The following is a 25,009-nucleotide window of genomic DNA, read 5'->3' as shown; positions in this document are numbered from 1 at the left end:
ATCTCTTAACGAGTGTTAATATGGCCGCGGTCGAATATAATAGCGCGTCTTCTTATGAAAGTGGCTGTGATCTTGATTTCTTGTAAGGCTGTGCTACGTATACGCACTAAGCAGTAAACCACCGGAACTGCTCTCTTGTCCAACAAGTTTATTTCATTACTTAGTGAAAACACCACTGGTTGTTGGAAATTCTTTTAAAAGAAAAAAGAATGACGACAAACAGGAAATTGAAAAGGACCATCATTTTGCTTATCAAGAACCCAGATGATGTGTAACCCATTTTTACTAGACCCGAGATGACATGAAAGCGAATATGGAGACCCCTTTAATCTCGCTCGCCATATTGAATCTTGAATCGGGTTAGTTAGGTACAGTACATGTACATAACGTTGTATTGCTGCCTCTGATATTTTTTTCTGTTTCTTTTCTTTCCTTCATCCAGCCAACTGTGCCAACAACGCCATTAATAACAACGCAGAAAAGCACGACATCACCAGGTGTTTCAACTACAGAGGCGATGGTTGCTGGTAAATTACTAACAATTTGATTAAATTCTATTGCACGTTTAGAAAAGGTGTGTGTATTTAATAACGACTATTTATAACACCCCGGCATCCGCCTCGAGAGACGCTCATGGCGCAGTGCAATCAAGAAAAGAAAACTCTACTAAACTAAACATCCGTTTTCTCCTTAGTATGTGTCTGTTGGCCCCCAGTGGATCTCCGGAGGGCTACAGTATGTCTTGAAGTTCAAGAGAGTTAATTTTTATAGAATAGCTATTCTCGTCAGAACCAAAGTTTCGGGGAAATTTTTGGGGGGCGGGAGATTTGGATTTATGATCTTTCTGAGGGATGAGGCTATATTTGGGGCTTTATGCTTTAAATGAAGGGGAGTGAAAGGGACCAACAATTCGCCTTTTTCTTCAGTTTTAGTTTTGGGGGGAGGGGATGGGGCACGCCCCCGTTCCTTCCCTTCCCTTAGTTCTTGTGCTGAGTATTCCCATCTTTATAAGCAAACTGTGATGTCATCCCAGGAAGAAAGCCTAAATGCTGCAATGGCTGGTACGCAAAAAAGTCCTGCATTTTTGAAGATTTTGCTGGACTAAATTTGCTCTTCTTTGCTGATTGCAGTTGTTATATATGCATTGCAAGAAGTTAGCACCAATTCTTTTCTCAGAAATGTTTTCGGTTAGTAAATTTTTAAGTGTTTCAAAAAGCGTGCTTTTCAGTGCATTTCACCAAATAGGAGTGTGAAAGAATTCTCATAAACTGAAGAGTACACAGTCTCGTGCGTCTGAGAAAAAAAATCTTTGTGCCTACACTTTAAAGTTCACAAAGTTTGCGTACCTGCCTTATATTTATCCACCAATCCCAGTTTGTCTGCACTATTATAGCATGTAGATTTATCCCTACCATTGTAGATACCACGGATTTTCAAACAAATTGTTCCTTTTATTCTCCTTGTTGCACAGCTGGTGCCTGCCATCGCATATGTGAGGGAGGCTCATTTCTCCAGGAGGATGGCTGCGTTTGTCGTTGCTTAAGGTCTGGCTACCAATACAACGATCAGATTGGAAGATGTGAAGGTATGTCAATATGCGTTGCCAAGAGTTTTTTCCGGGAGACATATCGCGCTGAGCCTTTTCCGGGGGGCGCATAATGATAAACTGTGGGTACATTGCAAGCGCCCCCTGCCGAGCCTCCCCCGCCATACTGATACGCATTAGCGTAGGCATATGCTTGTAAGGTAAACCTGATGTGAAACATATATCGTGGCTGGCGACTTTTACGCTTGTGATAAATTCATAGTTCCGAACCGCAGGTCCTCACCGGAAATATCCGTCTCGTAATGGGTGTCTCAGACGCTCATTATAATGTGAGTTTATGAAATTATTGTTGGGAAAGATATCAGCAGGCATCTACAAACAAAGGCACAATCTAACAAGCCTTTAACCAAAAATAATAACCTTGATGTGTGTGTGGCATTTTAGACATCGACGAGTGTACCGATGAGTTCAACTGCCAAGGCGGTGAATGCACCAACACCGACGGCTCGTATCATTGTGGCTGCCCTCGAGGATACATCCTCCACGCCAATGGAAAACTATGCAAACCGGAACCCCGTGTTATCCGTATGTACCTGTTACTCACTTGAACTTCCTATAGGCCTACTGATATTTTAGCCCCAATGAAAAGCCACGATAGAATAAAGCAAAATGACTACCGGAAAGTAAGCAGTTAGGGTTTTTTTAACACGTCAAAACAGACAGTGAAATCAAGCTACCGCGAAAGCTCACTAGCGCCATTAATGAAGTAAACGTATAGGGCCTACACGATTTCAAAAAATGAAATATACTTTTTCAAGTTTGTTTGAAATAGATTTTTTTCTTCGAAACTCGTTTTTATGAAATATATTGCAAAATCTTTTTGGATAGATTTATTTTTCAAAGGTCATTTTCACGAGAGACATTTTCTTCAAATTCCTTTTAAAATTCTCATAAAGTGAAGACTTTGAAAAACTCGTCTCATAAAAACTGACTCAAATAAAAATCTCGAAAAAGTTGTTTCTCTCATAAAAACGAAGAGTGCTTATACAACTAGATTTCATAAAAACGTATTTTAATAATTTATTTCGTGAAAACGAGCTTGGACAGAAAATACTTCTTTTTTGAAAAGGTACTCCACAATGGTACAAGTGGGCTCCACAATGGTACTAGTGGGCTCCACAATGGTACTAGTGGGCTCCACGATGGTACTAGTGGGCTCCACAATGGTACTAGTGGGCTCCACGATGGTACTAGTGGGCTCCACAATGGTACTAGTGGGCTCCACGATGGTACTAGTGGGCTCCATAATGGTACTAGTGGGCTCCACAATGGTACTAGTGGGATCCACAATGGTACAAGTGGGCATTCGTAAGTTATACATAATATACATACATAGTTTGGTGAACAAATACGGTCAAGTGTATGGTTCTGAAAGGAATATAGTTGGTAACCTTAGATCAGACTTAGTCAGGAGGAACGCAAGTTTGTTTATCCTAGGATGAATTAAACCCCGTGTTACATGTTAGAGGTATCAACAGGAAAGATTCATCTTGTGGCGCGCCGTGGAAAAGATGATTGTCCAAACCTACATAAATCAACCACAAAGTCGGCATGATGGGTCATCCATCGGCCAGTTTGTTTTCACACGAATCTCGATCTCGATCAGTGATCCCATAGCTTGTTCGCTCCATGTTTGGTGTCAGTGATCCAACGACGGATCACTGGTCGCGATCCGGATCCGCGTGAAACAAACTCATGTAGGTCACCAGCTGGGAATACATATACAAGGAATTTGACTTGCCAAATCGCGGGTAGAATTCGAGAAAGGTTACGTTTATCCAGTATAAAAGTTCATCGGAGTCACTTTTTGTATGGTGAAAACAGTTGACACAGCTAGCCATTCACTCCTCCAAATCATGTCTTTATAGCAATCAATCGCAACTTTTATCAGTTCGTAAACTCGTTTAGAAGCTTAATATTACACATCCAATCCGTAAACATCGTTATGAATCCATGACGGCCTAAGTGGCAGCAGCAGCCGCCACACCAAGTCAGCCGGGATCAACAACCGAAACCAAGACAAGAAAGGCTACATTTCCAGGAACAAATTCAATATAAATGTAATGAACCACAGGTCTATATACACACTGTGGCAGAAACTTGACCCGAGCGCCTAACCTAGCGTCACGTTGAGTGACACAGTCGCCGAGGCCCAGGCCGTGGCCGCAATAAAAACTTTCAAAATTTGTTATTGTTTCAAAATATCAGTAACACTTTTGTGGGGTTACTGTAAACAGCAAAGTTCAAGAATTGTAACTGCACATATATGAGCAATGAGGCCCTTTTGCATTGCAAGTGTATTGTAATGTAGAATGGGCACAAAGATAGTGAGTTAGTGACTTGGTAGTTCACGCCACAACCGTCAAGGACCAGATTTGGGATGTTTAATGTCGTGATTTCTTTAGAGGCAAAGATACCATAGGGCACAGTGACGTATCTAGTGGAAGGGCATAATTATGACACGTTGCCAATTATTATTATTTCAAGGATTCGTAAGCACCAACCCTATAGAAACGAGACCACCACTTGTCTTTGAGGAATGATTATTCTTTTACAGGTAAAAATGACTGGACATTCTTTTTAGTGGGATCCATTACTCCCCCCGCCTAAGACTGAACACGCCACTGATGACGATCACAAGGCTCACTCATACCACTCCGATAAAACTTCATATTTGTAATTACAACGAGAGGTTGTATTTATGGCGTATTTCTACTCTTGGTTACGGTATTTTGACAAAACACTGCAGGGATGAATGTCTTTCAAAAAATCCACTTCACACAAGAATTTTCTTCTCATGCAAAAAACCGTTGCACCAACCATGCTTTCCTTGTTTATCCTGCCTTTCAAAACGGTGAACAGTGACAATCCGTAATTCTCATCATAGCAGTGGCCCACCAAGTGACAGTGTTTTGAGCTGGAGGGGACAAATATTAGCTTAAGGGTACTATTTTTGGATGTCCCAAGATAAGTCAAGATAAGATGATAAGTCGTGGTAGGATGATTAATCAAAATACTTTGGAAATAAATGACTTATCTCGGGGACGATAAGTATCATATTCGGAACGCATGAACCAGCTGTACTTCATTTCAGCCAACCAGCAGGTTGATTTATTTTACCTATAAATTATCCCAAAGCTTGCCGAGGGTTGACCTGCTTAAGTGGTGCATCGCTGGACGAAGATACCTGTCGCTGCAAGTGTGACAGGGGACTGGAGTATGACTATTTCTCGGAGGAATGTATCGGTAAACTCTTTTCTGCACTTTTTCTGTTTTGATGCTTTACGGCATTGTAAGGATGGGGTTAATCTTGCGTTGAGCAGATTTGCGTCTGATTGGCACCAGTGGCACACAGGGCGGGTGAGTATGTTTCGCCTTGTGGAGACCCAGGAGAATGGGTTGAATAGGTCTCCACAAGGAATTTCCAAAGGTGTATCTCTCCGCAAGAATTTCACGAAACTCATATTTGAAAATCGCTCAAAAAGGAGAAATTTTCAATTCGTAGGAATCTGTCGCGAATGTTTCATATAAGGGACATTCGGTCGAAATTTCAGTCCAGGGGAGTGATTTGTGTTGAAATGGGAGCATTTTGAAAACATCGTTTCCCACGCGACCGAATAATTAGTACTGGAGAACAAAGCCATGTCTCCGCAAAGATACAAATTTCGGTAAAGGTGTTCTGTGGGGTGTGTGACATAAATATTACTTTCCAGCCTGAGACTGAAGAACCTAGAAGTGAGAACTGTATTCCGGTTCAAGCAACTGCCAAATGGGTCATTCCATAAGGTTGGGGCACAATTTGTGACGGTGTCCTTGTTACATGGGTAACTTGTACCACCTGTCATGACCTGTAGAGTAGGTCATTTTAATACTCTGTAAAAATAACACACACCTCTACAAATCTACACACAGGGAAATAGCTGTTTATTTTTACAGATCCCATGTAACAATTGACACCGTCACAAATTGTGCCTCAACCTCATGGAATGACCCAAATCCATTCAGTACTCCAACCCTACCCCCCCCCGTTTGAATAAAAAAAAACTGAAAGCGGCTGTTAGAAGAGGCGTGATTACTTCTTTCCACTTGAATAAGCTTGTGAGCTCGCGAATTAGGCCTATGCAAAACCTTTATGTGGCGTTTGTTTTGTGAATGTCGTGTTAGTGGACGTGATGGTGAATATCTTGCTTTTAACATATGACTCATTTCTGAAGTCTTTCTTTCAAACCAATTATAATTTAGTTTGCGGTCATGCATGTGTTTGATCAGTAAACTTAGCTTGGTATTGGTTGTTTTATTTCATATTTAGATATTGACGAATGCGCCCTAGGCTTAGACGAGTGTGATCAACTTTGCTCCAATAGAATAGGTGGTTACCGTTGCTTTTGTCTTCAGGACTTCAGGCTCAATTATGACGGAGTATCATGTGACCCTGTCGATCCAGGTAGGCATTTTGTTTTTTACATATCGAATGCATACTGCTAAAATTTGGTTCCAGAAAACAAGGTTATCAGTACAATTTTGGTTAGCATATTTGTTTTAGCACCGAAGGCTGGCTGTTGTCAAAAAGCTAACAGAAATTTGAAGATGTTGTGGTCTTGATTTCCTGATTCACGTTACTGGGATAAAAATGAAATCACAGACCATGTTTATGGGATACTCCAAATCCTTTTGTCTGTGGGAACCACTAATGGTTAACTATCTCTGCGTGGTTAACAATACGCCATGCAGTGACATATTCACAATTTTTAGATAGCAGCGCCCCACGAAAACGTGTCATTTCTAAGAGATTTCATACATCACTTTGTCGGGAGCATTATTCTACAGGACGCTGTTGCCATCTTTTTCTGCTAATTGTGTAGTCATAGTGTGTTTGGAGTTTGATAAAGATGAGTGTGACAACACCTGATTGCGGTAAGGCCAAAATTCAACTTTATGTGAAAGTTTTAAGTCATCTGCTTTGATCATTAGTCCTTTTCATTGAGTTGTTTTCTGAGAGACATAATATGTTTTCTTTTTCAGATTGCAAGGACAATGCACCATTCTGTTCGGACGTGGCTAGTACTATGGAATGCCTGTATAATGCTGGCATTCGCAGAATGTGTCCAAAGAGCTGCCGTGTTTGTGTGGGCTAAGTTTTATGTTCATGGGAATAAAAATACCAGGGGACCCATGAACTTAATTTATTTTCACCGAAAGGAAGGGGGCAATAAAGGGTCTAACTGTTTAACTATTGCGACTGTTGGACTTTTTTCTGATAATGCATCATGCGTGAGCAAGATATTAAATACCGTTAACAAAGGGGGCATCATTTTGCCTTCAGAGTCACTCTATCTATAGCTTTATTTCTTATTTCGTTTGAAAAATTAGAGATGCTTCGTAGCTTTAGATATTGCAACAGACGTGATTTTGGCCTCTATTCACTGAGTATTCAGTTTATCATAGAACCCGTATCTCAGAAAGTGTAGTTGATTGACAGCTGCATTCATAGCACAATTTGAAGTGTTTAGCAGTATAAAGATCTTGAAATATGAATAATAATTATTCCATGGTCCAAAAGGTGCCTTTTTCTTGGAACCGGTGTTATCAGTATGATAGTGGCTCGAATATTTCCCCATACTGAATATAAATAAAAATGAAGGTACGCATTCAAGGATTCAATTAAAGCAGCTTCAAATCACATTTTTACAACTAGTAGGCCAGCATTACTTATTTGATAATGCTTGGCAACTAGTTATACAAGTCAGCGCCATTTTTGCCTCACCAGCCTTTCATATTAGAGAACGTTTCTTTCTTTCAGATAGTGTTTTATAGTGCACCCTGTATTCCAAAGTTAAGACGCAATATACGATGTGGCTCAATGAGGACACCGTACTGCTGAGCTCACGTAGATTCAGATAGGGTATAATCACAGCGAGATCATATTCAAGGCCTTAAAATAATCTGGAAAACCGTTTCTCTGGACGGCCTCATAGTGCAAAGCCTTATTAGAGGTTGGACAGAGTAGTCTTTCATAGGCGTAGAGCAAATAAAGGATGATCGGCATTGAGCCATATACGTCGGAAAAACAACCAGTGCTCCCGTCTGTCTATTTAAATGAAAGTAGTAATGTTTGCAGTTGAATTATAATGAAACTCTGATATTTCTAATTTATTTATCAATCTGATCTGTCATGTGATTAGTTTATATAGAATAATTTATTATAACTTATTATACTTATCTGGAAAGCGTCATATAAATAATAGATTTATTTGTGTGATTACTATCATTGTTTCAACGGTAATTCAATGTTGCGTAATGCTTTTTGTTATTTTAATATTTCATCAGTCATTAAAATTGAACACAAAGTAGAAATAGACATTTTTTGTCATTTCTACTCGAAGAACAGCAGCCAGTAAATATTCAAGTATGCCCACATTAATAAGTCCTGAACTGCATCATGAAAAATTTAATTGTGTTCGAGTTATTTTGCTATGACTCAAAGTTACACATGCATCTTTCGAGTACACTCTAGCGGCTGCAGCTCCCCCCCCAAGACGCGTGTGCTACACCCGGCAATGGCAAACTTCCTCCATCAATACTTCAGCCAGGTGTCAAAGCATCGCTGTATTTCCATTGCAGCTACGTAAAATGCACGTAAAAGCGCTACAATGAGTATTTTATCCTGTATCCGTTTAAGCAGCAACATCAATGCAAAAGCCTAACATTATTCCTACCCATTCTAAATTAGGGTGACATAGAATTCACAGCCAAAAGACTTTAGAATTGACAACCAAAAGCTTAGATCTTTGCCCAGATTAGCTTTTGCAAAGGTTCAAATTCAAATTTTCAAATGTTTAAACAAAATAGACAACTGCCACATTTTTCAAAGGGTATGGGTAATATGAGGCTCAACCGTACTTGTACATAATTTCCATATGCGTTGTCTACAGAAGACATGAAAGGCACCAAAGGAAGCAGCGGCCGCCAAACGACCCATATCGGCCCACCGAGAACTGCCTGAGATCTTAAAAATCAATCATATTGGTAATTTCCTATTTCAAAACTTCATTTTGATATAAGAAAAATCCTTTGGGCAATGTTGTTTTGCTCTGGATATACAGTAAGCCAAAGGCTATTTTAATTAACATATTTATTTGTTCATTATTTCCAAATGTTATCTTAGGACCGGTTAATACTTCACGGGAAGGTGAACATAATCGCGAATTTGTAACGTCAGATCAAATATTCGCGCTGTGAATTCGCTAAAATTGAACCCATTTCAACTCGAGAGAAATTTTATTGCAAATCCTTTGTGACGTCCAATCCACGTCGCTCTCCCATTCGCCTGTAGCATTTGCCTGAACCGGCCTTCACATTTCTCAATTTTCGACGTCAATAAAACGTGTTCAGGTCCATTTTGCTGAATATCCCTTTCAGCGCCAGCCCCTCTCTGTGCTACCCCCCTCCCCTTGAATACCAACCCACAGAGAGAAAAACTATCAGCTAAGGCCGTGTCGGGGCCTCCAGAGCTATGGCTAGGTCTATTGTCTACGCGTCTCCACGCATTTCCAAAGGAGCGAAGACCTAGACCTAGCTCTAGACAAGAGATTTTTTATCGTATGCAGCCTCAATACCACAGCTTGATATGGTCTATGCATACTGCCCTCTACAGATTGTATGGGCATAACCTGACTTTATTATGCAGTGAGTACTAAACCAATATTGACAAAGTGGAGAAGTTGCAACAAACTTAGAGACCAACCTAATCATTATTAGTCTGCCTTTCATGTTTTCACGATTGAATTGCACAAAACGAATATGCTTATTAGTCAACACGAACCGGAGTGTTCAACTCCAAAATGAGATGAGTGGTCTACATTGAAAACAAAATCCAAAATTACCATCATTGGACAGAATGCCAACCCCCCCCCTTTCATTGTTAGGAGAAAACTCTGCACCGTGCTGGCTCGTTTTACCGCAACAATGAAACGGTGGGGGGGGAATTGTAATTCTAGTTAACTGGAATTAAAAGCAACAAATATTGGCACATACTTCCAACCAAACTGGCCAATAATACTCTATTTTTTGTACCATGCTGGCTCGTTTCTACCACAACATTGAAATGGGGGAGAAAAATGTGATTTCTGGTCTTCTGGAATAAAAACCAACAAAAATTGGCAACCTGTTTGAGGAATCTTAGGAGTAAAATTTCTCAAAGCATCCAATGACACACATTGGCTTATCACACACCTTACAAATCATGCGGGTTTGCCTTCTCCGAGCTTTGGTACTGCAAACAACACAGTTGCGCTTTATAGTTTTGCCTGGATAATGCTGTACATCTTCTGGCATACAAGGGATGCTCTTGTGCACATGTCCGGCATCTCCACTCTTCCCTACTGACCAGGAGTTCCCACACCACTTGCAAGAAAAATAACTGGAAGATCTGTACTGGCGTGAAGTCTATCCATTCTTCAGAATGTGTTGCTTCAGTGTGGCCTGTGAAAGAAACAAGGAAAACCCATTAGGTTGCTAAGAAACATGTATGGCATTAGGGTTGTACCTACTTCTGCTTGACAAGCACCTGGATTATTCTGGCTGATCTCTAGATGCGTATTATACAAAAAAACAGTTTTCCCAAAACAGCTATTTTTAACGTGTTTGTAAGGAGAAGAAATCACCCTTAACTGTATTTGTTAGGCCACCTGTCACCGTACAGCCTGAAATTTAACGTGACTGGTCAACGCCAGATGAATGAGCCACAAGTCATGATTTCGATTGGACAATACTGGAGCATTTTCACATTTTAGTCGAAGCATAGTCCATGACAAAAAACTTGTGAAGTTAGAAGGGATTTCCAAAAATTTCCTTTTCTGCCAACTTTGAAATTTATGAATATCTTCATCTCAAATCAATAATGCAACACTGCCAGACGAGAATGGCATGAATTAAAGAGAAACGGGTCAAGTTGCGCGTTCCCGGCCGGGTGAAGTCGTCCCCGGGTCAAGTCGTCCCCGGGTCAAGTCGTCCCCGTATCAAGTCGTCTGTCCCCCTCCAGTGTTATCTGTGCGTGTAATTTTCTTTTTAGGTACGTCAACCATACGTAGAAGAAAAGAAAAACAAGACAGAGACTTGTGCATGTACTAATTCATTCACATTATTCATTCGTTTAATTCCGATCATTTTTGTGTGTGAAAATTCCTGCCCAAATCTACGCAGCTAGCAACTTTTGAAATCTACAGTAGCCAAAACGTGCCACACAAGCTATATTTATTGAACGGGTGGGTCCTGGTTTGTGCCAATGTAACAGCAAATTCTTCGAATTGTTAAAGCAATTTGAACATCTTTGAATTTCAAATCTTCCAGTAGTCATTTCCAGTTTGTTTGAATAACTTTCTGAAATCAGTAATGCGGATATGAATTTTAGGTTTCTTTAATGACTAGGAAAATGACTGGGTCGATTTAAGAATGTATAGTGAACAAACTCTTGTGGGATTGTATTTAAGTTGCAGTTTGTAACAAAGGTCTTGTAAAATGAAGTTATTGGTAATTGTGGCTCATCAATAGATCAGTTGAGGTATAACTGGGGTTCCACATCTGTGGTGCGTGTGAGCCCTCCAATTCAGCCACAGCCTTTGTCCGAGCGGCAAGGTTCAATCAACATCAGCTGCGTGACTACGTCTCGGCATCATGGCTGCAGCATCCACCTGGAGCACGGCCAACTGCTCCGTGTTTATGCGCAGCATTAGGACAAACAACAATGTAGAGGGCTGTCATCGGCGTCTCAACCGTTGGGCAGGATGGAGCAAGAACCACCTGTACTCTATCATCAAGCCCCTTCATCAAGAAGCTTCTCTGGTGATGATGCAGATGCGCCTGGTCAAGGAGTCCAAGTTTCGCATTATACCAGAATCTAAGCATGCATCATATTTCGAACAGTGAGGTGGGAAATTGTGGAAATGAACGACATCTTCATCAGACTGCTCACCTGTAAATTCGGGTGCTGTCTTCCCATGTTTCCGCCATGAAGGTCCGGCTTTGCTCCACCCTCGCCGATAATGGGGCTTTGCTGCTGCCGAGAAATCATCTTCACCGTCGCCCATACCGCTGGCATCGCTGGAATCGAAGGACGACATGTCGGAGTCGCTATCGGCCAACAATTCTGGTAAAATGTCTTCGTTTTCCATGTTTTGGCCGTAATTGCTCATGTAGTAGCTGTGTGTTACTCAGATGCATGAAAGAAAGTGGCAATGGACCGCGTACGTACCCACGCTGAACTTATATCGCAGCAAAGGATGCCTGCCAACGAGCAACCAATCAGAAGCGGGTGTTCACGTGAGGGCGTCCTTACGCTTTATAGACAACCTGCCGATTAGATTGTCCCTGAATGGCACGTCAGTAGCGAAGAGGTTGCAATTTCTCGTGCTCATCTGGCACTGTGGGATGCACAGGGGGTGTTTCATTTGTGCCTTTTTGGCACAACGGTACCGAAAGGGATATTTCCATGAGTGACCCCAATATATCACAACAGTGACGTATTTAGCGAATGTTTCATAATTATTAGTAACAGTAGCAGATCAAACGTGGGGTACTCGCTTCCAATAATTTTGTCAGGGTAAAAACATTTTCTTTTTCCCTAATTACGTATTCGCTTGTCCTTAACCGGTTTGGTAATACTTTTGGAACAAACTGCGTGGCAACTACCCCATTATTGCAAATGGTGGATCCGTCGATAGCCAGTCAGGTCTGCCGAATGAGACAAGCACAGAAATGATGGAACAACAAAGTAACAAACAAATGACGCCTGGAATCTGACGCATGCCATATCAATGAACAATTCGGTTTATCCCTATCTCTAGCTCACATCCCCGCCGTCAAAAACCACATCAGCTGTATCACGGCTTACAGATCCAACTATTTCATCAAAGACAAATGCAGCAATTCTTCTTACGGGTCACATATCCAAAGTTCAGACTTCACGTATAGCACCTCGTTGCGAGGAAGTTTGTTGTGGAAGGAGGATTTATATCATCAGGGATAACTATACCTCGATTGTCCATGTTACCAATCTGGAATCCAAAGACCTCCCAGTTTAGTACTCAAAAATTAATTTAGGAATCACTTGAAAATATAAGGAGAAGGCCTTTGTGATCTGCATTTCCACGCGCGGTGCCGTAAATTCGCACCTGTGTGTGTGTGGGGGGGTTGCTCCTGAAATTGTCCAGGGGTATATTTTTTATAAAAACAACTGAGTGCGGATACACCAGTCATGTGCATTCCTTATGTAGAAAAATGGTTTTAAAGTCAGTCTCAACAGACAGGAGACTATCAATGTCTCGTGGCAGCTTCCCGTGTTGACTTCGGAAATATTGGAGTTGACCTTCCTTGAGAAAAAGTACTTCAGAGCAATGACTACAGCCTTTTTTCAAGTGAACTTGAACTTAGTGAACTACGTAAAAAGGAAATCGCTACCCGACCACGAAATTCGAAGGGGATATACATCACCACCTTGAAAAGCACTATACTAAAGGGAAATGATTGACATTAAATTTTAATTTACTTACGTTTTCATTTGAAATGAAACAACGCATTTTTTCAGCTTTTGTCCTGTTTATTCTCACCTTCCGTTGCTGTTTGCTTTTTGTTTTGCCTAAACTACTTTTAAAGTCAGAAAAAACAACATAGCTTTACACAGGAAAAACAATGAAACCAAGAACAAGCTATTTCATAATTTTTGCACAGAAAATTTCAAGAAAAGAGATCCCCTTTCAATTCTGGAGCCAACTGAAATCATATACTCTCCTATTCGCTGTTTATACGTAAAGAATTTGAAATAACCCGAAACTTGCCTTGTACATGGACTTGTACAAGGACTTTTCTGTGTTTTGAATAATGATGGTTACTGTGAATTTGTTAATGGAATATAACGAGTACCCCTCTTTCAAGTCTTAAAGTAGAACATAATTTAATAATGGTAACCAAGAACCCAAATCGTTCTTAAAAGAAGGCAACCCTTTATGCCAAAGTAATTAACATTAAACAAACCTGCTACAAGTCTTTCATGTCCGGTTACTTAACACTATGAAGTATCAATTGAATGAAAACGTAACCCTGTAGGGGGGAACACTTTTTATATACTACGGCCCTGTTTTCTAAAAAAGAATGCAATACAACCTCAGAAAATAGATCAAAAACCCACTAAATTAAATTTCACACAAAGCTGGTATATTTGCGAAGAAACGTTCACAAGGCGGGGCTCTGGCCAGCTGCAATTGGGCTTAGTCGTCATAACAACTTACGGTCCTGAAAGAAATCCAAAAAAAAAATTTAATGTCACTTAAAGGCTGCAAATTTCGACGCAGCAAAGTGTGGTTTGTTTGTAATACTTTGTTTTTCCCTTGAAGCGTGATAAACTTAACAGAGCCTTCAATGGTCAAAATCCCAAAGTTATTTGATAAAAATAGATCCAGGCTCGTTACATCGGTTTTATGTCTTTTGCTGTTCTGCAGTCCTTGATGTCCGTCTCGCTGGTACCGTAAAAAGTGGCGAGACGCTTCGATCCGTTGTAGCTTCTTTGTATGTAAGACATTCGGGAGCGTAGACGACAACGGTCGTTTCAGGCAGGACTTTAATCAATGATGGCGAAGACAACTCTTACGGAAAATGGGATCCTTCAGAGTAACTGATCGACCCTGAGGTCTGGGATTAAAGTCAGTCTTTTTACTTACGCCATAAACTTATCGTATTCGTCCTTGCTGCAGGTCGACCACGTAGATGGGTTGAAATCGAAAGGCACACCACTAGCCATGATATAGGTCCCGCTGTCACATGTGTTATCAGTACCATCATGCCGACAGCCGAGACTATGTCATTGAAATTGAAATCGTTAAGGTCTATAAATGGTTCTTACGTTCAAGATCACTCGGCCCTGTTATTTGTCAAATTTAATACCTTATCTATTTACGACTTTTACAAATATCACTTGTGTGATTTAATGTTTAAGTTTGAAAAAGGAATACTGCCTCTGAATATTAAATCTCTTTTTGCAAGGACTACTGATATTCACAATTATAGCACCAGGTCGTCAAATAAGCTTCATCTTGATAAAGTCAGAACATCTATTCACCTTTCCACTGTTAGATACCAGGGACTCTTTCTTTGGAACCAAATCAGATCTCTTTGTCCAATGACGACAATTACAACTTGTAAAAGGCATTATAGGAAACTTTTATTAAATGTGGCTGACAATTGAGAGTATGATTTCTTCTAAACAATGCCAAAGTTGTATTTATATATTTTGAAACCTGTGATTAGGATTTTGTGTTGTTGTATACAGCTATTTACTAACTTGAACTAATGAAGACCTTCACACATTATTCTGTAGTATTATTTCTGATAGTTGTTTCTCCCGAGAATTGTAAATTTACATGTATTATCTTTGCAGGGGGCAGACCCCGTACAAGCTTTGGCTTTTCGTCTGACCTCCCTCCATACTATTTAATTTAGTTTCATTACCTTATATTATTTAAATTGTGTATAGTATGGGAAATAAATAAACCAAATCAAAACCCAAAAAATATTATGCATTGTCTTGGTATCAAAATCTGAATGAAATCTTCTGAAACGTTTGGTTTGTTTTGTGTACAGGAGATCTGCCAAAGGAATATCGTAATATTTGTTAGCGAACAAGATTAGTGTCTAGGTTGTCTGGAAGTGTTCTTGAGGTTCGAACTAAAATTGTTGATATTCAAATTGGGGCCTATAGCCAACTGACTACTTGTGTAAGCCTCCAATTCGATTTTAGCAGACCATTTAAAATGTACGTTTATCATAATGTGGGGGTACTCAGATGTTTTTCATTTTTGAAAACCAAATAATTATGCCGCATTTATGTTTCGAAATTCTACATGTTGTGGGTTCAGCATGTATCTTTAACCAAAGAGAAAAAATACCAAGCCTATATTCAAGCTGTTAAAAGTCTGTAACAGCAGTATCATCGAAATATGATGTGATTACGATTTTGGGAACAATCCTCATCAATGAGTATGACAATACAAGAAAATGAAACCGAAAAACCGATTACAGTCTTGATCATGCACCGGTTTTTCTGTACATTCAAATGTTTGGTCACTTACTTGTGCCCTATTTCGTGAGCGAGTGTAGGAGCATTGCCGTCTGGTTCTCGAAATCCCGATATCGAGACAGCATGCTTGTTTCCGCATACACCGATGTACGCATAGCCCACCGTGAAAATATAGGGTTGTCTGTCAAACACATGAGGAGATAAAGTGCATCATATCCAATAATATTATCGAATATCAAGTCAAAATTACAAATGGAGGCTTCTTACGGTCGTGTTTAATGTGCATGATAACTGATTTCTCTCAATCCTGTGCCAAAGTATTCTTGTCCAACCCCCCAACCACACGTGTTCTTGCTGATTGTTTGCAATTTAATCGATTAAAGTGTAAAAGAGGCTGTAGGCTGGCATGGAATTTTGATATTTCATTAAACCTTGCGAGGCGTTATGTAACATTCCTTTTTTGAAGTCCTAAACGGCCTCTATCGGCTAGTCGCTTTTGTCATGGTGTATAATTTTCAATTTTTCTCAAAGGCATTTATATTTCTCCGTAGGTGTCTTCTAGCCCCTAAAACTTTTAAAAACCGCAGAGAGGGGTCAAAGTAAGGCCGGGATACCTTTATGTCTAGTCCTGCTGAATTTGAAGGGGGGTCCCTAGGGACAAGGCTTCCGCCATTCATCAACGGCCAAGCCACATCTGTCCTCTCCCCACAGCCAGTCAATGACTCTGAGACATCAGTGGCTGAGTTCGGGTGGCTTGTTCCCGTATGTTCATGAACAGCTCGATTTGTTGTTCGTGGGTCAGCCGCCCGAACGCCGGGAACTTACCGGTTACCGCTGGTAGTTAGTGACAAGCAACATGCAACATGGCGGCGTCCAAGAGAGTTAATGTTTGGATGGGCGGAATTCTTTTCTATATAAACAGGAACATTCATTTCTGTGTTACAGAAAATTAACGTTAATTTTGCAAAACTTCCCATTGTCTATGGCTTTGGAAGCCATCTCTTTACTTTTTTGCAGCTGTTCAAAAATCCAAATCTCACGAGTTTTTCCGTGTGTTCCTGTAAAACCCTGACGAGGAGGTGGTGTGTGATCCTGTTCCGAGAACAGTGTTCTTGAGTCGTGTTCCCGCCGTTCGAGCGCGAGAATAAGAAACCCGTGTCAAGAACAGGCCGACCGAACTCGACCAGAGAATGCCGCTGGCCTGCCAGACATGATAGGATCCTATATGACAGGCCCTGGCTAGCCCTGGCTAGCCCTGGCAAGGCTTGGCTTCAGCAGTTCAAATATTCCCATGGGGCCGCATGGCGGAGTTGTTGACACCATGTTTTATACACATTCCCTTGGGACCTGGCTAGAGGCCGACTAAAAAAATTTTTCTGGCTGAGGGGAATCCCCAGCATTAAAAGTGACTAAACTAGGATGTTCAGCATGAACAGAACATAAAGGAAGGACACAGAAGGAGTTTGAACTGCCCGGGCTTCAACATCTGGCCAATTACCGCTTTCTGGCATGCCCGGTATGTCCGTAGCCAGAGCGCAGTGAACGCTCGCTACGCAACATATGTTTCACAACCACGAAACCCCTTTGTACCCTATAATCGCCGCTGCAATTTGTCGCTGGTAATCTACATCCTTAAAATTTGTGCACTGAGGTATAGGAGAATGTTGTTGGTGCTTGATATGATCTCATGACAACATCAAATGCAATGCTTGCACAGTTGGTTGTATTACACTGTGTGCCCTAAATCTATATGTGCATTCATTGCCCTTAATGAGCGCTTTCCTCTGGAGTTATTTTTGGACTAAATAGCCTGGTTGTTTACAAAATATGTGTTTTGTTTGAATCATTTTTATTATGGCATTTGCACAAAAACGAATTTTTATGTGATTTCACGATCACTCCCCTGTGATGAAATAGCGCATTTTGTTACTTATGAACTTAGCTTTCCAGTAATAGTCAACATTTTGTTGGCCAGTCTTAGCCAAATTTGTACCAAGTCTTTGAACACTGATGGATTGGAGGGAGGAGACAAAAATTACAAACCGTGCATGGGTAATAGAACGGTGTATCATAATTTAAAAGTTTATTTACGATGGTAAAAGTAGATCTAATATCAGGGATGTTTCTCTCCCTATTTCCTGGTCACATCGATAATTTGTATTTAATTGCAAGCAAAAAACTACAAGTATTGCTAGGATATTTCTGGCCCCGCTTGTCCGGCTAAGATGCAGGCAGTGATCAGGCATTTTTGGAATGTTTTCTATTATACGTCTGACTTGGCGGCGACCATCATTAAATACTTTGAAGTGCCAGAGTTGCAACTCCTTCTGTGTCCTTCCTGTATGTTTATAGTGTGGTGTATATAAGTAACCATATTTAGAGGGATTGGGAACCAGTCTATCTGTTGTAAGTGCAAAGCGTCCAGCCAGCCGCTTAACTACTGCCGAAGGAAAAGTGCGACTTAGAATGCTGTTGAATTCTATGAAAATCGTCTGGTAATTTATTGCTGGGTTCCTGCAAAGGTTAATTGGATGGAAATCGACAATGGAATTTCTAAATTCATCCATGTTCCTCCCAGAAAGATAATCAGTTATTAATTTCTCCTATAGGCTACTCACCCTGATACATAGGCAGCATTGTCAAAGTGAAACGGTTCACCTGGTGCTTTCCAATTATCACCTGCATGATCTCTGCACTTGAAGAGCGAGTCAACTATATTTGTTGTCGTTTGAAGCTCGTCCTTTAAAACAATAATGGATACTCGTTTTTCCAGTCGTTTTAATGAAAATACAATAACGTATATCCCATGAAGCCCATTTTTAAATAGAGTACATCATTAACGTTTTTCTCAAAAAAGATTCCCCAAAACCTTATTGCTTATCGTCAGAAGACAGCTGAGTCATTTCGTTCACGCGTATTGTATGAATCACTTCAAAGAAATAACACAGACAACGTCAATAAATTCATCTTTCCAGCCACCACTCCGGCGACAAGGTTCAACTTTCTTAAACAGATAAAGAAATATTTATACAGTACATATATTCAACAACCTTTAACTGCACATAATAGAAAGAACATTAATCTCTGTAGACTCGATTTTTCAGTGTTGTGTGATGTATGTATTTTTCTAGTGTCACATTTCAAGCGAATCACGACATATCTTCATTAGGTTTGGTTTACACTGTGTTCCCGGCGGCCACGGCAATTACATTTGCCTGAAACGTAGTGCGCCGTGGGATTTTGTTAGGTCCTGCAAAGTTGATTTTTCGAATTTTTTTATCATGTTGCATGAAGTTGCCCTGCCTGGCCCGGCTTTTATACTCCCTCCCAGACCATGCTCACCTTATCAAACCGTAATAAAACGCAACGTGCCGCATCGCACCAGGCCTGTAAACCGTCACATCTTGTCACGTTTGCCCATCCCGTCTCCCCCCTCCCCCGCGTTGTCTCACGTCCATACTGTTTTGTCCACAGTTGCCAGAAAGGTAACCGCCGTGGCCGCCGGGAACACAGTGTAAACCTACCTTTAGGAATATAGCCTTTATCAGCTTGTTACAATTAAGACTACTTATTGTTTACAAAATAACATAGGCGGATTTCACTGTCAACATGTTCGTTTTTTTTGTTTTTGGTTCTATTTTTGTTTTGTTGAAATGTATTGACAAACATATATAACAAACATATTGACAGTTAAATTCGCTAAGGTTATTTTTTAAACAATGTATAGTCCAATACAAAATGGATAAAGATTTTAAAATGAAAGGAAATTAAGTTTCTTGCAGCACCTTCTACCTACCTACCTCGTCTGTAATGACTCCGCCCCCTGTGAGCTTGATATTTAAATTGCCGCCCGTGAGAGATTGAAGTTTGAGAAGTCCAGTGGCCTGCAAAACAGACGGACCATGTGTTAATCATGTCAATTCTCACTTCAAGTAAGGTAAACAATATAGACAAGTGTTTCATAAAAAATATAATAGCGAGCTTTAAAAATCAGGGAAATCAATTTCTTGTACGTAGACAACAAGAGCTCCATTCTGCAATTCGTTTAGATAAAATTGTTCAGTCACCCATGGGGATTTTTCTTTCCCTGGGAAGATTATCTATAATAATTCCCTGTGATTACCGCTGCACCAAGTCTGATGAGCTTCTGGCCGGTTTCACTCCCGTGTTTCTCATACAGCTGGTAGTCGGCGTACAGCGCCAGTTCAAGTACTTTTTGTGCCTCTTTGTGAACGGGTTCCGAGGTTTCGTGCTCAGTGGTGTATCGAACTGGACCTAGAAGTATGAACAGAAAAAGGCGTTGTTGGATACTCATCGTAGCCAGATTGACGTTCCAAATCCCTAAGACCGACAGTGCATGGTCTGTTCATTGTAAGCAATTCATTGCATCATCAGCTAATCAATCTCATGTCCTGCAGAGATCCCTTTAACTTCATCCAATCTGGGGTGTCATAAAGGCCACACTGTTTTAACCTGACCACGATAACTACCCCTCACGCGAATTGCAGGGTGCTATAGCCGTTAAGCCGCACCAAGTAGGCATAGGATAATCAACATCCCGAAAATGTCCCGCCGTGTAATTTCAAAAGTAAGGGAGGCGGGGGCGATAAATTACCACTCTACGTTTTGAGCATCTTTTTTCCCCAATGCTATACAAAACAAAGTAAATCTCAATTCCTCACGATTTTGTTTCTCACAAGCAGAAAGTATGGGGGATCGATTGATCCATTACCCAGGTCAAAGAGTTGCGGACATATATCCCCTGGGAAAACACCGATTGGGTGAATGACAATTGTGGTGCATGCGTAAAATCTTCAATCTTCTTACCCATGACACTACTGTCAACACCGCAACGGATTTCATTGCTGCCCTTATACGCAACGTGGGCCAGACCAACACCTTCATGACTAGCTGGGTGATCCTTCAATGGCGTGACGTGTATCGGCACACCCTTGCGATAAATCATCACATGCTACACACGAAAGGAAGCAAAATCAATTTGAGGTACGAGTGGACATAGCGTAGGCATGTCAGATATTACAGGCAGCACCTGACCAGACTCGCAAAATGGCGAAGTTGTAGCTTTGTATTGTATTCGATAATCAGAATTAAGAGCCAATCCTGCAGTGGCACAACACACGTGGAAAGGTGGTACGCGGTAGTCATTACCAAATGCACACGCGCGTCATGCTTCAGAATGCGCGTGTGAGTGCAGTACCACCTATTGGGTGCGTTCGATTAGCTTACACGTGTAAGTTAAACTTACACGAGAGCGTTTGTTTAGCCATCACGTGGTCCTCGTGCCTGCCCTGGTGTGAGCCAAAACTACCCCGGCTAGCGAGCGGGTCTCTGAAGGCTGCCCAAGTGTAATGACGTCACGGATGGACTGTTCGTGAATGGGCATGCTGGAACGTGGCGGGGACTTGACCTTATTCCCAGAATACCTTGGCGAATACACTGCAGCGTTCGATTAGCCTCATTCCAAGGCTTCCCTTGCGTGTATTACACTGGTGTATTCAGGGAAACTAATCGAACGCACCCAGAGATCTCCATTGTAATGGTACCACCCATGAAAGCTCTATAAGAAAACCTAGAGTGCGTGCTCCGTATCCGCTCCGAGCGGAACAAAAGAGGGTGTGTTTTATTGGTACTCACCGCAAAGGTGCGCAAGTATATGCACGTTTGACGCGGAGCGCGCTGAGTACGCGTAACTAATTTATACTGGGTGCGTTCGATTAGCTTCCCTGAACACACCAGTGTTACACTCAAGGGAAGCCTCAAAATGAGGCTTGTCGAACGCTACAGTGTGTTTTCCAAGGCATTCTGGGAAAAAGGTCGAGTCCCCGCCTCGTTCCATCATGTACATGTACGTCCATGCTCGAACAGTCCATCCATGACGTCATTACACTCGAGCAGCCTCCAGAGACCAGCTCGCCAGCTGGGGTAGTGGTGGCTGACACCAGGGCAGGCACGAGGATCACGTGATGGCTAAACGAACGCTCTCGTGTAAGTTTGACTTACACGTGTAAGCTAATCGAACGCACCCTCTGGCATGTATGGTCTTTGCGTACACGGTACGCAGAACGCGTGCAAGAACCCGCTTGAAACCACCTGTCTTTCTTTCTCCAATTGAGGTGCACTTCAGCTCGGGGCGGATAAGCTACGTACGCAGAACTCGTGCAATGTGCCGATATGTGGACGCGCATGAGCGGAAGTAAGCTATAAGTGCCCGGTAGTGATATGATCTCGTGCTGCGTTCATAGGCTAAACAGGTTTGACAGCAACCAGAATGTGCTTCTGTGACGTTCGTATACGCACGTGCGTATCAACACACGTTACAAGCAATACGAACACCGAGCGCACGCGCGCGCACTCGGGTGGCAATGGCAGTCGTTGCTTCAGGTCACACGACGAGTACGTGCTCTAGGTTTTATCCGCCTCGAGCGGAAGTGCACCCCCTATCGGCGAAAGAAAGACATGTGGTTACAAGCGGGTTCTTGCACGCGTTCTGCGTGCACGTACTTAGGGGCTGAGTTCGGGCGGCTTGTTCCCGTATGTTCACGAACAGCTCGATTTGTTGTTCGTGGGTTGGCCGCTCCAACGCCGGGAACAAACAACCGGTTATCACAAGCAACATGCAACATGGCGGCGTCCATGTACGTTATTCGAGAGTTAAGGTTTGGATGGGCTGAATTCTTTTCTATATAAACAGGAACATTCATTTCTGTGTTACGGAAAATAATTAATGTTAATTTTGCAACACTTCCCATTGTCTACATGGCCAATGGCCTTGGAAACCATCTCTCTACTTTTTGCAGCTGTTCAAAAATCAAAATCTCACGAGTTTTTCCGTGAGTTCCTGTAAAACCCTGACGAGGAGGTGGTGTGTGATCCTGTTCCGAGATCAGTGTTCTTGAGTCGTGTTCCCGTCGTTCGAGCTCGAGAACAAGAAACCCGTGTCAAGAACAGGCCGCCCGAACTAGACCAGGGAGCTTCGCGTCAGAGTACCAAAACCCACGCCCTCTTTTGTTTGGCTCTGAACGGATAGAGCAGTCTGAGTACCACGGCAGCTATCACGTCTTTTGTACCTTTTAGGGGCACGTTGCGTGCACGATGCGTTCATGTGTTTCTTTCTCACGGACACAAAGTCGACTCCATTAATTTTTAAGATATTAACACAAGTGTGCATTCGTTCGGCCATCAAAATCGCCTCATAGGAGCGATTTTGACGGAAATGCAACGCTTGGCGCAATGTTGACTCGCATATGGAAAGTTTCATTAATCTCCATATCATTGGCAACTGGTACGCGGTAGGCCTATGCGTATTAGTTCCTTCAATGTTTAAGAAATGGAGTGTAATCAATCCCTGTATTACGATACAAACAATGCCAGTGATGATAACATATTGACTAACAGTTTAAACCACGAAGGAAAGGAGGAAATCAAGTTGCTTCAGTAAAAACGTCGGTGCAATAATTGATATCTTTCGGTTCTAATGGTTTGTCAATTTGCTGCTGATGAGTGTTTGCTTGATATCATCACAATGGATTTTTTTAGCACCAGGCCTACAAGTTTGGAAGGGTTTGGTGTAGCAATTTCTTGAAACCATTCTGACACCAATATAGTATACCATTCTCACTCAACGCCTACTTTTCATAGACAGGCCAGTCAATGACCCTAACAAGGAAATCCTGTATGGAATTAAATATTGAGACTTTACAGACGTACTTATAATGAATGTGTTTACATGATGAATGAAATGGCCTAGCCTTTAGGGAAGGGAATCTACCCCACCCCAACTGTGATTTTTCCCCAAAAGCTCGGCACTTTAGGCCATAAAATTTAAAAGTCTCACGAGTGTAAAATCGGTTATGAACTCACTGGTGGAATCTGTACGTTCATCAACCTTAGAAAAAGCATTCTTAGATCCTCCTTAATCTGACCTCACACCCTTTTGATCCGTTTGCATTATTTCATAGACAAGCAAAACTCACCAAACCCTCGCTAGTTTCCGCGGTAACTACGGATTCCGGGTCCGAGTTCCATTTTCCTGAGTACAAGCAGTCGGTTCGGATAGGAAGCTTTTGTCTGCCTTCGGCGGATATCGCCGGCATTTCGAAGTCTGGTGAGATGCCAAAGTCGTCTCGTTGGAGGGGCAGATCGAAATCTTCACCGAAGGCTTGGAACGTTAGACGCAAATTATCTGAGCTGAGAGCGTCACCGGTGACAGCAAATGCACCCTCTTCCGTCACCACATAGGGGTAGATAATTTCATGTTGGGGAGCTGCAATTTATATACAACATACGAGAAGTTCTTGAAATGGCTGACATAAAGGGCCTGAAATTTCTGGTCAAACCAATTTTCCGACTCCCCTCCCGGAAAAAAATTTGGCACTCAAAATTTTCCTTGAGGATCGAGCCTCAAAAAGCCAGAGTTTCTCCAGTTACGCTTAGTTGAAACTTTTGTTATTCACAATATCCAACCCTGTTCCATGAACTATCAATCTGTACCTTTTTCAGCGCTTTCAACATCAAATAGACGCTGGATGTCACGTTCTTGGAGCTCTCTCCAAGACTGTAAACAAATCAACATGAGAGGAATACGCTTAGACTCAAAACGTTTTCTCTGTACAAGGGGTGCAAATATCACACTTCGGCAAGACATGGACAACCGAGACATTCGCACTAAAGGAACTACGTAGACGTTTACGTGATGTTGTTAAATGCATTTTCTGTTGAGTAGGAAAACAGTCTGTTTGATTTACAGACAGAGATCTTCATGTTTCCTGGCAGATATAAAAAAAATGATTAAATGTGGATCTCAAGAAAATTTCATTTTTACGAAGACAAAATACCAAGCATGGAGTTGCCCAAAGATAAGCAGCAAAGACGACCAACAAAACCCGAACAGCCATGGGTGAGCTGTAGATTCGTTCTCGCCCTCGTCCTGTGTTGGAAAAAGTAAGTGAGAGAGATGAATTTCCCCTTCATATAATACTGCGCAGAATTACTTTTAGAATGCCAATTTTGTTTTATGAGTTGTTGGCCACGAGAAAGAGGCTGAAAATAGTTTTAAATTATTTTAGTCAAGGCTGTTGGAAAGCAACCAGCAATTTCTGACACACTTGTCCCTCGAACAGCCAAGTATAATTATGTTAACCAATTCGAGTTTAATTATTTTCCAACTTTAAACAGTTCATTCGTTGAGTTGAGTGTGAATGAAGCACTTTCAATCATTTTCATAAAACCTAACGTAATGTAAAAAGAAAAAAAACAGAGTTTGGATGGCATTGTGCCTTCAGCTTCTGAAGTACCAGCAAAACAACAAGAGTGTCACC

General features: G+C 41.5%; 3 protein-coding genes across 3 annotated transcripts; 1 reads left to right on the top strand and 2 right to left on the bottom strand.

The window, feature by feature from the left end:
• The first annotated feature begins 445 nt into the window (after positions 1 to 445).
• LOC110990389 (nephronectin-like) lies at positions 446 to 8,058 on the top strand. Its single transcript, XM_087145762.1, has 6 exons — positions 446 to 527; positions 1,472 to 1,585; positions 1,991 to 2,131; positions 4,745 to 4,852; positions 5,916 to 6,050; positions 6,629 to 8,058. The coding sequence occupies exons 1-6, from the start codon at positions 518 to 520 to the stop codon at positions 6,739 to 6,741; spliced, it is 621 nt and encodes a 206-aa protein (XP_087001888.1). The 5' UTR covers positions 446 to 517; the 3' UTR covers positions 6,742 to 8,058.
• Positions 8,059 to 8,155: 97 nt separating this feature from the next.
• On the bottom strand, positions 8,156 to 11,810 carry LOC110990390 (uncharacterized). Its single transcript, XM_022255376.2, has 2 exons — positions 11,577 to 11,810; positions 8,156 to 10,087 (listed from the first exon to the last, which is right to left on the bottom strand). The coding sequence occupies exons 1-2, from the start codon at positions 11,794 to 11,796 to the stop codon at positions 9,840 to 9,842; spliced, it is 468 nt and encodes a 155-aa protein (XP_022111068.1). The 5' UTR covers positions 11,797 to 11,810; the 3' UTR covers positions 8,156 to 9,839.
• Positions 11,811 to 13,765: 1,955 nt separating this feature from the next.
• On the bottom strand, positions 13,766 to 24,691 carry LOC110990387 (zinc metalloproteinase-disintegrin-like ohagin). The gene is made up of 10 exons (XM_022255373.2): positions 24,527 to 24,691; positions 24,183 to 24,246; positions 23,666 to 23,955; positions 20,499 to 20,643; positions 19,795 to 19,946; positions 19,472 to 19,555; positions 18,290 to 18,411; positions 15,724 to 15,852; positions 14,317 to 14,451; positions 13,766 to 13,891 (listed from the first exon to the last, which is right to left on the bottom strand). Exons 1-10 carry the CDS (start codon positions 24,584 to 24,586, stop codon positions 13,867 to 13,869), a joined length of 1,206 nt encoding a protein of 401 aa, XP_022111065.2. The 5' UTR covers positions 24,587 to 24,691; the 3' UTR covers positions 13,766 to 13,866.
• Between the last annotated feature and the right edge of the window lie 318 nt (positions 24,692 to 25,009).

The sequence above is a fragment of the Acanthaster planci genome, linkage group LG01 (genome assembly GCF_054643075.1).
Source record: "Acanthaster planci isolate LZ-2023a linkage group LG01, COTS_SCS, whole genome shotgun sequence".
In the NCBI taxonomy this organism is placed as follows: domain Eukaryota; kingdom Metazoa; phylum Echinodermata; class Asteroidea; order Valvatida; family Acanthasteridae; genus Acanthaster; species Acanthaster planci.
This window is presented reverse-complemented; position numbering and strand designations above follow the sequence as displayed.

Coding starts and splice junctions, on each gene's coding strand:
- LOC110990389 (XM_087145762.1), top strand. Junction 2,132..4,744: donor ACCGGAACCCCGTGTTATCC/GTATGTACCTGT, acceptor ATTATCCCAAAG/CTTGCCGAGGGTTGACCTGC. Junction 6,051..6,628: donor ATGTGACCCTGTCGATCCAG/GTAGGCATTTTG, acceptor TTTCTTTTTCAG/ATTGCAAGGACAATGCACCA.
- LOC110990387 (XM_022255373.2), bottom strand. CDS start 24,586: ATGGCTGTTCGGGTTTTGTTGGTCGTCTTTGCTGCTTATCTTTGGGCA. Junction 18,412..19,471: donor GCGGAGTCATTACAGACGAG/GTAGGTAGGTAG, acceptor ATTGTTTTAAAG/GACGAGCTTCAAACGACAAC. Junction 13,892..14,316: donor GAATACGATAAGTTTATGGC/GTAAGTAAAAAG, acceptor GATTTCTTTCAG/GACCGTAAGTTGTTATGACG.
- LOC110990390 (XM_022255376.2), bottom strand. CDS start 11,796: ATGAGCAATTACGGCCAAAACATGGAAAACGAAGACATTTTACCAGAA. Junction 10,088..11,576: donor GACAGCACCCGAATTTACAG/GTGAGCAGTCTG, acceptor TTTCTTTCACAG/GCCACACTGAAGCAACACAT.